Genomic DNA, 15,345 nt, shown 5'->3' on the forward strand with positions numbered 1-15,345 from the left:
TTTCTTTCTAGTGTGATTCCACACAGTTATCCTTTTTCCCTTTATTTTATTTTATTCTATTGCAGGAACTAGTACTTATATTCTCTGGGTTAATTCCTTTGATTGTGCTAAATTAGGACTATATCACCAGAGTCCCCTCAACGAGACAACCTAAATCCTTGGATTGGTGGCCCACATTTGATGGTTATGAAACAAGACAGTAACAGGCTAACATCCTACATTTGATAGGGATACTAAAGATTTGATGGCTAGGATGTTCCGATATGGGAAATATTTTTTTAGTGACAGCCATTCATTGTGGGGCCCATCAGATCAATGATTTGGATCGACAAAACAATGGGCCTACCTGAACAGTCTCAGGCCCTAAGAAAATTACATTATCCTCAGGCTTAGGATCATCGAATCCCCCCATATTATAAGCCATCATTGGCGCAAACCAGTTACAGTTGATTCATTCTCCATTTTTCAATTGGTAAAAAGGAGTTTCAATGCTCTGGCATTGCATGCATACAGTGCCTGATTTCATAACTCCCTACCATAAGTTGGCCACATGAACTTTAAAAATAATAAGATATGATGGTTAACATTCCTCACCACAATCTCTACCTCGATGATATCCAAACTCAATATAATGTGAGGGCATTTTCACACCGGGCTCGAGTGGGGTGGCTTGTGGGATGCAAGGGCACACTGGGGGTGGGCGGCCCGCAGAACCCATGTATTTGAGGCCCGTGTGAGGCAGGTGGCTTGTGTGAGGCAGAACCCATGTATTTGGGGCCTACAAGGAGGGTTTGTACGAGGACCTAACTCATGGATTTGGGGTTTGGGCTATGAGATAAAGGGATTAATTCGCCATGCTCTATCAGTTCGAGCTTTTAGAGCAAGTGGTTAATTGTCCTGCATCAAATAGGTATCAGAGTGGGAGGTCTCATGTTCGAGACTCCTCACTGGGGGTGATTAATGCGGGGGCATTTTCATCATAATATGATGGCAGTAATTCATCATAATATGCTAAAAACTTTATTTAAAAGATTTAGTAATATGATGGCAGTGATAATATGTTAAAATGATGGCATATTTGAGAGCGGGGGCACATTTGAAGATTTTTGCAGTCAAACCATCACAACACAAAAATGAGTAGATAAATGCACGATGGACTTACCGCAGCTGAAGAGCTAAGCCCTGAACTGTCAAGTCCCTCAGAACCGCATATAAACCCAATGATACCCTGCAACCAAAGCAACAGATAAACCAAGACATAAGAATTCTGTAAATTGACTGTCGCAAAAGTTACAAGTAACATTATAAAACTATACCACCAGAAGATCTGACATGATTGCTCTTCATGGCATTACAAACTTTATCTATGGTAATTACATTTTAGTTATAAACTCGCTACCTCGGAGATCCAATTTGATGGCTGAAGGCTGAGAACAAAGACAACATCTACATAGGGTTGTCAATGGACTGGATTCGGGCCGGGCCAAGGTCTGTCCAAGCGCATCCTGCAAAATAAAACCCTGGCCCAAGCCCAGCCCATAATGATTATGCAGTCTGACCCAAGCCCAAGCCTGACCACCCTCTTTTGTGCAAGATCAAGGCTGTTGTTAGGAGTGCCCAATCATGCTTTATATGACAACAATGCAAACACCCTTGGAACATGGGCTAGACTGGGTTGTGTGTGGGCTAGGCTTACAGGCTCTTAGACATAGCCCAAGCCCAACCCAATTAATAAACAGGTTAAACTTTAGACCCCGATCCAGCCATCGGTCTAAGTATTTCAGCCCAAGCCTGGCCAGAAGCAGGCGCCCAAAAGCCCGACGGACCAGCCCAGCCCATTGACAAGCAAAAATAGATTTCTATCCAATACATAAGTTGGGAATGCAAGACAATCCAATCATCCAATGGGAGAGCACAAGTGGTCCCATTGCTGACTGACTGAATATCAGACCCATTCAAGGGTCCATGACCAAAGGATCAACAAATCCAACTGCCCACCTTGAAGATCTAGGCCATCTAATTGCCCAGATTGCAGACCTGGACCACACTGGGGGTCTAGATTTAGCTATGGAAGATCAGGACCATATCAATGGCCTTGATGGGCATTTTGGACCAGATCAATGGGCTCATTGGACTGAGATGCCCACAAATGAATCAAGGGGCCCAAATTAATGACCAGTTGGACAATTGAAGCCCATGGTCCAATCATACAACAGTTCTAGTGTTTATATAAAAACGTTAGCCCTTATTCTATGGATTTTTACAACCTAGCTCATAAAAGCATATGAATGGACAGGGTCTATTGTATAAGAAGCTTTGGAATTTCAGAGTCTTTATTTAGCTGGATTCTTAGTTGGATGCCTCCAACTTTAGTGGTTTGGAAGGCTCCAACTGGTCGATATTCCTTAAGGCCCTGTTTGAGATCAAGGAAATGAGAATATGAAATTGGTAACCATGAACTTGTCAAATCCATGTTTTTTTATTTATTTTTTATTTTTTTACACGCACACCCACACACACCACAATGGGTACTCGAACCCATGACCTTAGTGTTGACCTGTGAGTCTACCACTAAGCCATGAGTAAGGACCCAATCAAATCCATGCATTTGCATTGTTTTTCATTTGCCAAATCCAGGAGTCAACTGTTCAGTAATCAAGACACAAATTGAACGATTTGGGGAGTATTTATTTCAATGGCAGAGTGTCTTATCCATGGATAGCTTTTGTTGCTTTGGAGAGAATTTCATTTTGTGGATTTCCCAAATCTTCTTCATCTTCCTCTTCTTCTTTTGTTGAGGATTTGGATTTGACCAAAATCAGTGAATTTACGGGGGTATGAATTTGGCAAATCCCCAACAGAATACAAACAACGAAGATTTTAAATCCATGGATTTCACAAATCCCTACCCCAAATCCCTCACCCCAAACATCCCCTAAAGATTCAGGTTAGATTAGAAAAAGTTAAGAATCAAAGGGTACCAGCCTTGGTTCCTTCTATTTAATAAGGATTTCTATACAAAGCTATAGATATAACCATACATATGGATTTTAGAGATGATGATGATTTCAAAAATCTTAATAAATAGCAATTAGCTTAGTTTCTTCTTGCTTCTTGTGATGGGATTCTCCAGGCATGCAATGCCTCTAGAACCCCTTTGATGCAACTCCATTGGGCTTTGTGTGGACCAATTCCGGAATTTTATCCTTTTATGTTCTTTTATTCAATTTACTAGTTGAACTTTGGATTGCTTGAAATTAATTGTGGTATCCAGATATGGAATCAGTATCAAAAGTGGTACATATTCAAGTCTTTGTGATTCTAGTTTGATTTCATCTGCAAAGGTACATTAACTGTGCTGAGGACTTTACCACCTAACCAGTATTGCATGAGGCTCAACAGTAAAACTAGAAAATGGGTCCATGTCCATACAACCCAAACATGGAATACTAAAAATAAAGAATAAATATATCGGAAAAGAAAATACGGAAATGTCTTTCCAACCTTTTTGGAAAGACAGTCATGTCTTGCCATATCCTATTCAATAGTGGAATGGCAGAAAAGGATTTGTGTAGCCGACCCCAATTAGTCGGGATTAGGCATAAATGATGATGATGATGATGATGTCTTTCCAACCTGGGTGAGATGATATCCTCCTCTCTGCAATGCATACAAGGCACCTCTTGCATAATTTCCCCAATCACATTCTTCACAGACTTTAGATGAATCATGTGCATTTTCTGTATTATTTGCTGTAATAGATCCCTTCGGATGCTGAACTTCATCAACTCTGTAAAATCCACCCATTACAGAACAGATCTTATAAAACCCATATAATGTAAGTGGAAAATGTAATATATATAACAAGATAAAGGAGATGCCAACATTGTTAATAAGTATAAGAAAGGTAATCTTGTACCTAAACCTCACTTCTCCCTGAAACTGTCCAGATCGTAGTAGAACCTAAACCAAGCAGAAAATAATATGAGAGAAAATAATGCATGGTATGGAACTGGCGTTGGTTTCAACTTCAATGGCCTCTTTCAATGTACCCCAAACTGCAACTTGTTTGGCCCTTCCAGCAGATACAGTACAATACAATACATTTGATGTTTATAATGGCACGAAAAACAGAAACCCACATCTGTTTTTGCAGTTTGTACCCTTTGCACACCAAATCATAGTGTGATCAGAACCTGTTCTTAGCATGCGATTTCTTAGCATGCGATTTGGACAGAGTGCATCTCCTGCAAAAGCAGGAATATCTAAGCCTCTCTGAAGGTTTTGGATTGACATAAGATACTCTTGACCATTGGTTGTTCATTATTCGACCAAAAACGGCCAGTCTACTTATAACTTAAATAAATAAATAAGAGAAATGCTCTGGTGCTCCTAGTTGCATCTGGCCATTTGGATAGTCCAATCAATCGATCTCTACTATCTATTGAGTACATAACACATTCTATGGGCTACACTGCAAAAATCACACTGATCAGATGAGCCAATCCATTCCAGGTTTGTCCTTGTTTTTGTAGTCATCCTTTTCCAAGACATGCATGGAAAGATTAGGATTGCCTAATAGAAGTGACTCTTTAGAATCTGATGGTCCCCAATAAATAGATCCATCAAATTGTGGACCTATTTTGTGTAAATGATCTTGACTGTCCATATTAAAGGCTACTGATCAGATTATTACAATAGTCAGGTTGGTGTGATATATGCGTGATACCCTATGAAATCTTTGTTGGACCCAATGGACAGTCAAGATCAATCAATTGGATTGTCATCGTGTCCCGATGACTTATAGTGCTCTAAGAGTACTGTAGCTTTTCTCAATAAATAAATCCTTGAGCACAATAACTTGTAGTACATTAACTCAAAATAAATAATCAAAAGGGAGTTCATAAGTTTCCCATATGTTCAAGAAATCACTCCTTTGCTCTCTTTTTTTTTTTCAAAATTACGGCAAAACATTGACAACTATAGAGTTCCGTTTCATAATAGTCTTATATATGTTATTAAGTCCTTAATCAGAAATGAAAATTGAGACTCTACCTGACTGAACAGAAACAAGCATACCTGAGAGTCATCAGAAGGAATAAACCCCAAAAGTATTCCCTTGTTAATTGTCATGGCCGAAACAGTTCCACCCTTTAAATGCCAAAGAACAGGAAAATGAAGTAAATAAATAATATTAAAAAAAAAAAAAAGACCTTCAACAAATGTGACATCATACTTCAAGCTTGAAAAATAGTAATCAGAACGCATTTGTGTTCATGACCTTCAACAAATGGAAATTGTGATTAAGATTTCAACATTACAGACCCTGAAACTGTGCAAAAAGTTACGAAATGAAATTCTGTGATTTCAATTTCCTAATTTAAATTTATCCAAAGGGGTGGCAATGGGCTGGGTTTGGGCCGTGCCAAGTTAGGCCTGGGCCCAAGCAGATGCCCAAGGCCCAAGTTCCACATGGGCTGGGCATGGCAGGTCCAAGCCCAAGCAAAAATTTTGATAAAATTCCTATTTCCCCTTCGATTTTTCTTTTCTGTTTTTTGGGTAAGATAATCGAAAAAAGAAAATACAAACTGCCACTCAAGGCACCTAATCCTTGACACACAATTTTGCCCATTTGAAATCCCCTAGAGAAGAACTAGTTCTATTACGGAAACAACAATTATTCCTCTTGCTCTAGAGAGTCCAAAGAACAACGAGTAGAGCGACTATCTACTTGGACCCGCCCTTTCTCCCAACAACACTAGAGTGCCAAGAATGGAATAGACCCTCAATAGAGCTTGGCATTGCCCAGGGACAACTGAGAGCAAAATACCAGACTAGACATCCCTAGCAAAGGGGCAGCGGACGAGCAGTTGATCAACTAACTCTACATCTTTGAAGCAGAGGAAGCAAATGTTCAACAACACCATAGCCCTTCTATAACGATCATCTATGGTAAGGACTGCCAACAAGCAAGGGAAAAGCCAAGACTTTAGGAGACACCGTAGGATCAGACAAGGCCAGTATGGTTGTAGGAGCCAAGATTCTCAAACTAGAAAATGGTAAAATAAAAGGACCTCACTGAGAAAACTCACGATTTATCTTTCAATCAAATCAGAGAATCTTTTACGCTTGGAGAAAGCTGGATCCCTAATAAACGAGAAAGAAACCGTAGCATATCATCGATCTTTGGATTTGACATATACTACCTGCAAGGAAGAACTCACACACACTCCCATCCGCAGAAGTCGAGAAACAACGAGCAATGGAAAACACCATCAACAAAAATCGAGGCTGGCCAAATTAGGGAAATCCGAGCGAAGCAAGGACTTTGCACTCAAAACATCTTCCTAGCATCTGACCTAAGCCCTATCTCCCAAAAAAAAAAAAAAAACCCACCACACCAACAGACACTTTGCTCCCAACCTAGGCAAACCTTCCAAAGAAAGGATGCCCGATAAAGAGAGGAGTCCTTGGTCTGCCAACCCATGTTGGAGGCGCCATATTTACCAACAATGATGCTCCTCCACAGACTGTCCTCCACCTCAAATCTCCTAACCCACTTAGCCAATAAAGTCATCTAATACCTGCACCCCCATCTGCGTATAGCCTACACACCTCCCTCTAATTCAACAAGTGGAATTTGCCCTTAGCAGCTCCGTCTTGCCAAAGTAAGTCCCTCATTGCCAATCGACCCTAGTAGGAATAGACTTCAGGCACCGGAATAGCGACATAAAATAGAGAGGGAGATTGGAGAGGGCAGTCTTAAATGAAGTGATTCTACCCCCAAGGGAAATAAGTATACATTTCCATGACGAAAGCTTCATCTCTATTCGCTCAATCACCTTGCCCCACGGTGTTCCGCATACTTATTGACATAGAGAAGCAATCCAAGGTAAGAAGGGAGAGACCCGGCTCAGCAACCAAAAATGCCATCTAGTCTAAATACGTCCTCCTTAGACAAGAGAATCCTGAGAAGCTCACTATTAGCCAGCTTTACTCTAAGCTCGACATAACTTTAAAACAACTTACAATTTTCCTGATATTGTCCACCATGGACTCATCAGTCTCGTAAAACATAAGGGTATCATCAGCAAATCGAAGGTGGCTTACACGTTAGGGAACTTTTTTACCTTAAAGCCTAGGAAGAGGCCCAAAGATTGACCTTGACCAAGATCCAATTCAGGGCTTCAGAGATCACTATGAACAAAAACGAAGAAAGGGGATCCCCCTAATGAAAGCCCCTCGAGGCTTTGAAGAAACCAAACGGAGAGCCGTTAATGAGAATAAAGAACTTCATAGTCAATACACAGGCTTGGATCCATTGTCTCCACTTAGCTCCGCACCCGAGTTGAGCCAGCATATAATCAAGGAAAGATCAATCAACATGATCGTAAGCCTTTTTAAGATCTGGTTTCTAGATGACCCCCTGAATTTTCTTAATCTATCTGTTTATCAAGTAAGCCACATATGTGGAATGAAATAAACACTTTAGATGAATGAAACCAATGGTCCGCATTTAAGATGGTTGCCTAGTTAAGGATTAGAATGGCATATTCGTAGCGTATAACAGATGTGCATATAAAGTCAAGTCTAGTCGGGTCGGGCCAAAATGACTTGAGCCTAAGCCCAATCTGGAAATTGATACGGTTGTGCATGCAAGGCCCAAGCTAGTAGGTCCAAGCTCGGCCAAAAGTTGGGTTGGGTTCGTTAAGTCAAGCAGGCTTCCCGGCCCATTGCCACCCTTATTTCTCCTTCTGTAAAAAAGTTTGGTTATTTACCTAAAAGGAGAAAGATGAAAGTATAGGGTCCCGAAGACACTCAGATTTTTTTTTTTTTTTGAGAGATAACGCAATATCATTGAAAAAGGATCGACAAGCTACAAGAGAAAAACAGAAAAACAGGAAAAACTAAAAGACTACGTTGAGATGGCGTAATCCATTAAACAACAAGGAATAAAAAGTCCGCTTCCCTTGAGGAGGTGTCGAACGTGGCCCATTGGATCACCAAATTGTGAGCATTGAAGGCCACTTTATCCACAGAGGAGGAGGAGTTACGAAAACATCTTTCATTTCTTTTCAGCCACACTGACCACCACATAGCGAGGGTGGCCATTCTCCAAATCTGAGTTTTTGGCTTTCTTAAGTTGACATCGTGCCATGCTTTGAGCAGCAAGTCAATGGATCCAGGGATGCACCAATGGATGTTGAATCTTCTGGTGAAGTCTGTCCATATGGAGTTAAAAAAAAAAGGGCAATGGAGAAGAAGATGATCGACCAATTCCGCTTCCTTCATGCAACAGAGGCATATGTTGGGCAGCACCATCTCTCTTTTCCTCAGGTTGTCTACAGTTAGGATCCTCTTATTGGCTACCAGCCATGTAAATGCTCGATTTCCTCAGGTTGTCTACAGTTAGGATCCTCTTGTTGGCTACCAGCCATGTAAATGCTCGATTTTTATTTTTTTTTTGCAGGGGGGTGGGGGGGGCTGAATAGGACTAAACGTGGTGATGGGGGCATCGAACGACGACTGCAGGGGGCGAGGGCATTGTAGAAGGATTTGACAGTGAAACGCGAAGACTTGTTCGGTTTCCAGATAATTTTGTCCTCAACACTGGGGTTAGGACTGGCCTTGTAGATGCATTCCAGCAGGTTGGCATGGTTTGGAATCTCCCAGTCTTTGAGGTGTCTCCTGCAGCAGATGTCCCATGTCAACTTCCCTTCCAGGAAGGAGAAGCAGTTAGCCACCATGATATCCTAGTTGGGGGCCAATATGAAAATGGAGGGAAACCTGTCTTTGAGGGGGCTGTCACCTACCCAAATATCCTTCTAGAATCTGATTATGTTGCCCTTTCCTAGCTCGAACCCAACCTCACCGAGGACCTCTTTTTGTAGACGAATGATGTTCTTCCAAATAATCGAAGCCTTGTGCTTGGACGAGGGATTCGTCCACCAGCCCCCGTGCAAATTGCCCTATTTGCACTTTATTATCGAGCTCCAAAGGCTACCGTCTTCCGATCCTAACCTCCAGATCCATTTCCCAAGCATGGCTTTGTTCATGGGGCTGAGCTCCTTGATGCCTGCTCCACCCTCTTTATAATGCTTGCATACTTGCTTCCAGTTCATGAGATGAAATATCTTAGAGTTTTCTTTGCCGTGCCATAGAAATTCACATCTCAGTTTGTCAATAGCTGATAGAACCGAGGGAGGGCATTTGAAAAGAGACATGAAGTAAACCGGAAGATTAGACAGGGCAGATTTGATGAGCGTCAGTCAATCACCGATCGATAGATAGCGGCATTGCCACTTTGCCAGGCGTTTTTTGAGTCTAAGGATAACCTTATTCCAGGCCGCTTTAGGAGGCGCGCCTAGACCCAGCGGTAGCCCCACATATGTTGTCGGAAAGAAGTCTGCGCAGCACTCGAACCAGGCAGCGAAGGCCTGGGTTTCTTCAACGGATAGGTTCACCCTGAACAACTTGGACTTAGCCATGTTAATTCTCAGACTCGAGACCACCTCGAAGCATCGGATGGTCGTGCGGAGGTTGTCCATTTTGCTGGGAGAAGCCTTAGAAAAGATAAGGATGCCATCCGCAAACTGAACGTGCGATATCTGATCAGGCTTTCCTTCAATGCTGATGCTAGAGAGGATACCTTCTGCCTGCCCTTTGTGAAGCATCCTTGACAACGCCTCAGCAACGATGAGAAAAAGAAACGGGGAAAGAGGATCCCCCTGCCTAATACCCCTGTGACTCTTGAAAAAAACCTTTCGGCGTACCATTGATTAGGATAGAGAAGAAGGGAGATCGAACGCACTCAGCGATCCATCTGCACCACCTGTCTCCGAAGCCCATCCGCTTTAGCATGTACGAAAGAAACTCCCAGTCGACATGATCATATGCTTTCTTGACGTCCAAACTGCAGAATATGCTTTTTGAGGCAGATCTAGAAGAGGAATGGAGGCACTCATTGGCAATCAGAGCACAATCAGTGATCTGTCTATCCGGGACGAACGCTCATTAATTAGGAGAGATCACTGATTTGATCACTTTCTTTAGGCAGGACGCAAGAACCTTCGCCAGAATTTTGTAAGGGCCCCCAATCAGACTGATAGGTCGGAAATCGCTGAAGGAGGCCGCACCTGCTACCCCGGGAATGAGTGCGATGAATGAGGATCCGATGTCTTTGGACAATCTGCTTCTCTCGTGGAATTCAGCCAAGAATTTTAGGACGTCAATTCTTATGGTCTCCCAGAAATGATGAAAAAAACGAATCGGGAAGCCATTGGGGCCGGGCGCCTTGTCCCCTTGGAGCGAGTTGATAGCGACTTTGACTTCTTCTTCGGAGAACGACAATTCCAGAGAGCTCGCCTTAGAAGAGGATAACATGCTCACCTGAAGGTTGTCGAGACGAGGTCTGGCCCACGATCCCCCATTTAACAAAGCATTAAAATAAGAAAAAACCTCTGTTTCGATCAAAGATTGATCTTCCATGCGGGCTCCTCCAATGATAATACTGGTAATTTTGTTAGCGGTGGCGTGGAAGGAGGCTAAGCTATGGAAAAATTTTGTATTTTTGTCGCCTTCTTTGATCCATTTCGCACGAGACTTCTGCCTCTAGGAAATTTCATTTTCACGAATTCTTGCTGACAGATTTTGAATGAGCTGAATTCTCCCCTAGCCAGGCATTCCCGCATCATCGGGGACTCTTCGGCATTTCTCGATCTCCTGAATTTTAGATAGAATTACTTCCGTTTCACCTTCTCTGGCGTTCCAAACAGTAGACTTCCACTGCCTTAGATTGGCTTTGACAGCCCTAAGTTTTGAGCAGAGCGAGTGGCCCGCAAAACCTTTATCCCGGAAGCCTTTCCACCAGTCGGAAACCATTGAGTTAAAGCCTGGGATTTCAAGCCAGGAGATATCGAACTTAAACGGTTTAAGGCCCCAGTTGAGTTCCTCTCCAGAGAGGAGAATTGGCCAATGATCAGAAGTTGTTCGCGGGAGAATGCTCTGAGACGAGTGAGGCAAGAGATCCATCCATTCGGGCGAAAGTAAGAACCGATCCAACCTTGATCGAGAAGGATTGAGCCGCCCACTGGTCCAAGTAAACCGCGCCCTGAGCAGGGGAAGATCCATGAGATCATTGTCGTCGTTCCACCCGGAAAATGCTTTCATTGCTAGGGACACTCTAGATCCAGGGGATTTTTCATCTACAAATCTGACCGTGTTGAAGTCTCCAGCAAAGCATCAGGGACCTGAGAAACTGTCTTGTAGCCGACAACTCTTCCCACAAAATGCTTCTATCCACTTCTGCCGTGGGACCATAAACAGAACAGATAAGGATGGAGGATCCCGAAGAAACGTCTTTGAGGACCACAGATAATGAGTATCTCCCTGACCAGCTTTGCTGGAAGTCCCACCGTGCTGTACTCCAAGCAATCGGGATGCCCCCAAATGAACCATCTGCATCAAGAGTGACCTATTTAACATTCTTCTCCTTCTATATGGATCGCATCAGATGATCATCGAAAGAATGCACCTTGGTCTCCTACTGGCAAATGATTTGAGAGTTGCTCCTCCCGCAACAATCCTTTATGAGATGCCTCTTCTGCTTCGACCCGACGCCCCTTACATTTCATGAAATCATCTTCATGGGACCACAGACCTGCCCCGGATAGATTGATGCCCTGCTTCAAGAGTCATGGGATCTGAGGAACCCGGAAACGATTCCAATCCCTGGAGTTCTCTGGAGCTGCATGATTTCGATCGCCGCTTTCTTGGGGGTCTAGAAGGCGAGATAGGTCTACCCCGGGACTCCACGCAATGAAATAAAGCAATGAAGTCCTCCGGGCAGTCCCCAAAGGACAAGCCTAATGACCTGCCCACGCAACCCATCGCGTCCCTAATCCATTTCTTCTTGTGAATTGATTCAACTAGCTCAGCCCTTCTTACTTCATCTAGCATCTTCGAGCCTGTTACTCCTCCTGGGGCTTCTGAAGCTCCATCTCTGATCTGGAGGGGTTCTGCCATGATTACTTCCTCTCTTGGGTTGTCTTGAAGAAGGGTACGAAGGTTATGGTCTGATCATTCTGAGATGGCAGAGGGGTGGGGTGATGATTGGGTTGGGGATAGGGACTGGGTTTCCGAGAAAGCTTCGCCTACTGAGCTCCCTTCAGGATCGAAAGGAACCAGAAGTTTGTCCATCTGGGGGAGGGGCTGGAGTTGAGTGTAGGTAGAGAGGGACGAACGAGCGGGAAGATAAGGTGAGCAGTTCTGTTGGAAAGGGAAAGGGACGATGTTCAGGTCTAGTGGGTGAGTGGTTGAGGTTTCAGGTCAAATACGAATCGACCATTGCTGGGTTGGGAGGTCAAGGATTGAATGGGAGAGGCACGGGTTTTCTCTGAGCTTTGGAGCGAGACCCTCCTTGGGATGGGAATGGAGATCCAACGTCTCTCCTTTCATCGTATTAGGGTCAAAAACTAGCCCAGCAGGCTCGGAAGAAAGAAGGGCAACGATTACACCATCTGTTGCCCAATCGGATGACTGATTAGGTTCGGGAACCGTCTTGAGAACGATCCAAGATCTAGCCTGGTCTGAGCGCCTCGAGAGCCCGCTGCGTGGCTGACATGCGAGGGCAAGAACCGAGGCGGCAGGGTCCTTTAAAACGGGGAGGTGACGTGGCTCCCTCTCCTCCTGCCAGCGGTCATGGGGTGCGGCTCGAGGAGACGCTGCAGCGGGCGAGAAATCTCCACGTGTCTACTCGTCGCCATAGGAATTAAATAGCCCTCGGGGATCGGGACATTATTTGCTGCATCTGGGACGCGTGTCAATGGTCCGTGAGACATCTCGAGATTCACACCTCGATAGACAATGGGTTGGACACGCGTTGCCCGAGGCAAGGTTAACGTGCCATGCGAAGAAAGAGAGCCTGTCTAGGGATGGTGGAATACGTTTCGTGGTCCGCGGGTATGCTGAGGCCGTGCACCATCTTCCATCGCCGGTTATGGATTTGTTGTTACCGAAGTTTCACGTGAACGCCATATCTCACCCCACCTCGGCACAGCGATGTCCGGAGCTTCCGCGTGCACTGGCATTGGGATGATCCTGCTATTAGCCTTGCACCGAGATTAGTTGGGGAAGCGCCTTCGATTTTTGTTTTCTGATTTTTATCCTCAAAATGGCCATCTCTTCTCCACTGCCGGTCTTCAGGTCGATTTCTATGAAAGATCCAAGTAAAGACACCACCGAAATGAAGAACTCTTCCGACCATAGCTCGAGGGGAATACCCCAAACTAGAACCCAAACTTCTTCCATCACGAACAGGGAGAACTCATCCCAACGCAAAGCGGATGAGATGGGGCCGTCCTTGATGACCGCCCCGGCGATGATCAGAATGTCGAGGTTCACTCCCTGTTTGCCTTTGATCCACAGTTCGTTGAAACCTATGGGTTTGATAGAGAACATATCGGTGCTAAGAAAATGAGAAACTTCTCTATTTCTCGAACTATGAATTGAAAAAACTAAACATAATCCAACAACTACCATTCAAATACCCAAAAATTAAAGGGAACTCTTGTGTATCTCAATTAGGAATCTACTAGGGTAATTTTCTCTAACATGGGAAAATGATTTAACGTAAATGAAATCCACCTGTCCATCAGGTACATCACTCAAATTTGGCTTTGGTCCCAAAAATCAGGTTGATTCAACACTCAGTTTAAAGTTACACAAAAACCTCTAAATCTCGTGACATGGCCCACCGGAGTTTTGGAATACTATGATTTTTGGTTAATCCTTTCATCCTGATGAGGAAAATCAGATGAATTGATTGGATGGCATATAAACACCATGATGGGCCCTACATAAAACCAGTGAGGGGCATTGCATCCCAACTATTTCCTATGGTGTGGCAAGTGTTTTAAATAGCATCCGTAGCGTAGCTACGACACTATGTAACATTAGTAAATAGCGTGGGTTGTAGCATATGTAGCGTATGTAGCGTCGTAGCATGCGTAGCGTATGCTATGCCTTTTTAAAAATAAATAGTAATTATATTTTGTGTTTTTTTAAGGCAATTATATTTTTTTATTTTGTACTTAATACTCTCAACCCAAGGGATCTTAATTTCTTTTCGTACTTGTGACTTGTGGTTTCAATTAGACATTATTAATTATAGTTTGCTTAAAAAGTCGTCGATGTGATAATAATTTGATTTGGTTTATGTATGCGAAATGGCTTTTGATAAATGATGATTAACAACTTGTTTGAACATGCTTATACTTGAAAAAATAAATGCTCTTTTAGGCATTTTATATTTTTTATTTATCCCTTACTATTTATCATATTTTTTCTATTTTAAAATTATAAAATAGAAGTATCGTGCTCACGCTACATGCTACACTCCTTACGCTACACGCTACAAAGGGTTGAATGCTACACAACATGCTACTGCTATTTAAAACACTAGGTGTGGCCTACCTAAGTTTTGGATGATCATGATTTTTGGGTTCTAAGCTGAGCTTGAGGCAGGGTACTAGATGGACGGGGTGGATTTTATGAAAGTTCCACCATGTGGCACTCTTTTAGCAAAAGGTATCTAACAGATGTTAGTATCAAGTACTCCCCCGAGGTACACTAGCAGGGTTCCTGAAGTTCTAAACTCCTTAGGCGATTTGCTTAGTTCGCAAAAAAATGCACCAATTAAGAGTGCACTGGGATACACTGCAAAATAGAACTGAGATTACTTGTCTAATGAAGCAGATATTACCAAGTTGTAATTTCCGTCCTTTGCATTCATATCAAGTGTATGGACACAAAAGTGCATTCACATTCGCATTAGTTCCAAGATGGAATCTAAAGATGTAACTATGATTGGAGAGTTAGTTCACCTTGTAAAAACAGTATTGAACTTTGACATTGCCTCTTGATTGAACTGAAGGTTTGCAATTCAAGTTACTTGTGCATCTAAATGCAGAACAAAAGCTCCAGATTGCACTAGGCATTCTACATGAGGCACGTCAAATTGGAGCACCCCACAGATAAAATCCAACAGACATATAAGCACTTGCAATCAGTTGGGATAAGGGCCTGTTTGGATGCACCATCCGAAGGGATGTTTGAGGCCTTTACGCCATTTTGATCCAAAAAGCAGTTGCTGTTGTGCGTATGAATGCACTTTGCCAACCCCCATCTCATCTCCCACTTGCCAAAATAGGTGATAAAAAGCCAATTTGGTTTTGTACAAAAGCAGGATTAAGACCCCCTTTTAAGGAAGTGCATCCAAAAAGGCCCTAAGGTTTAGACAGTGATGATGATCATCATAAAAGCACTCACATGAAGTGGAGAAAAAAA

General features: G+C 43.2%; 1 protein-coding gene across 1 annotated transcript in view; it reads right to left on the reverse strand.

The window, feature by feature from the left end:
* The window catches only part of LOC131217479 (galacturonokinase), a 32,618-nt gene that overhangs the window by 14,022 nt on the left and 3,251 nt on the right, over window positions 1-15,345 (reverse strand). Inside the window, exons 3-6 of the mRNA XM_058212419.1 lie at window positions 5,080-5,151; window positions 3,920-3,963; window positions 3,637-3,790; window positions 1,163-1,228 (exon numbers count right to left, since the gene is read on the reverse strand). Coding sequence (XP_058068402.1) covers window positions 1,163-1,228; window positions 3,637-3,790; window positions 3,920-3,963; window positions 5,080-5,151 — 336 coding nt within the window. The remainder of the gene's footprint in view (window positions 1-1,162; window positions 1,229-3,636; window positions 3,791-3,919; window positions 3,964-5,079; window positions 5,152-15,345) is intronic.

Source organism: Magnolia sinica, chromosome 10, assembly GCF_029962835.1.
Source record: "Magnolia sinica isolate HGM2019 chromosome 10, MsV1, whole genome shotgun sequence".
In the NCBI taxonomy this organism is placed as follows: Eukaryota; Viridiplantae; Streptophyta; class Magnoliopsida; order Magnoliales; family Magnoliaceae; genus Magnolia; species Magnolia sinica.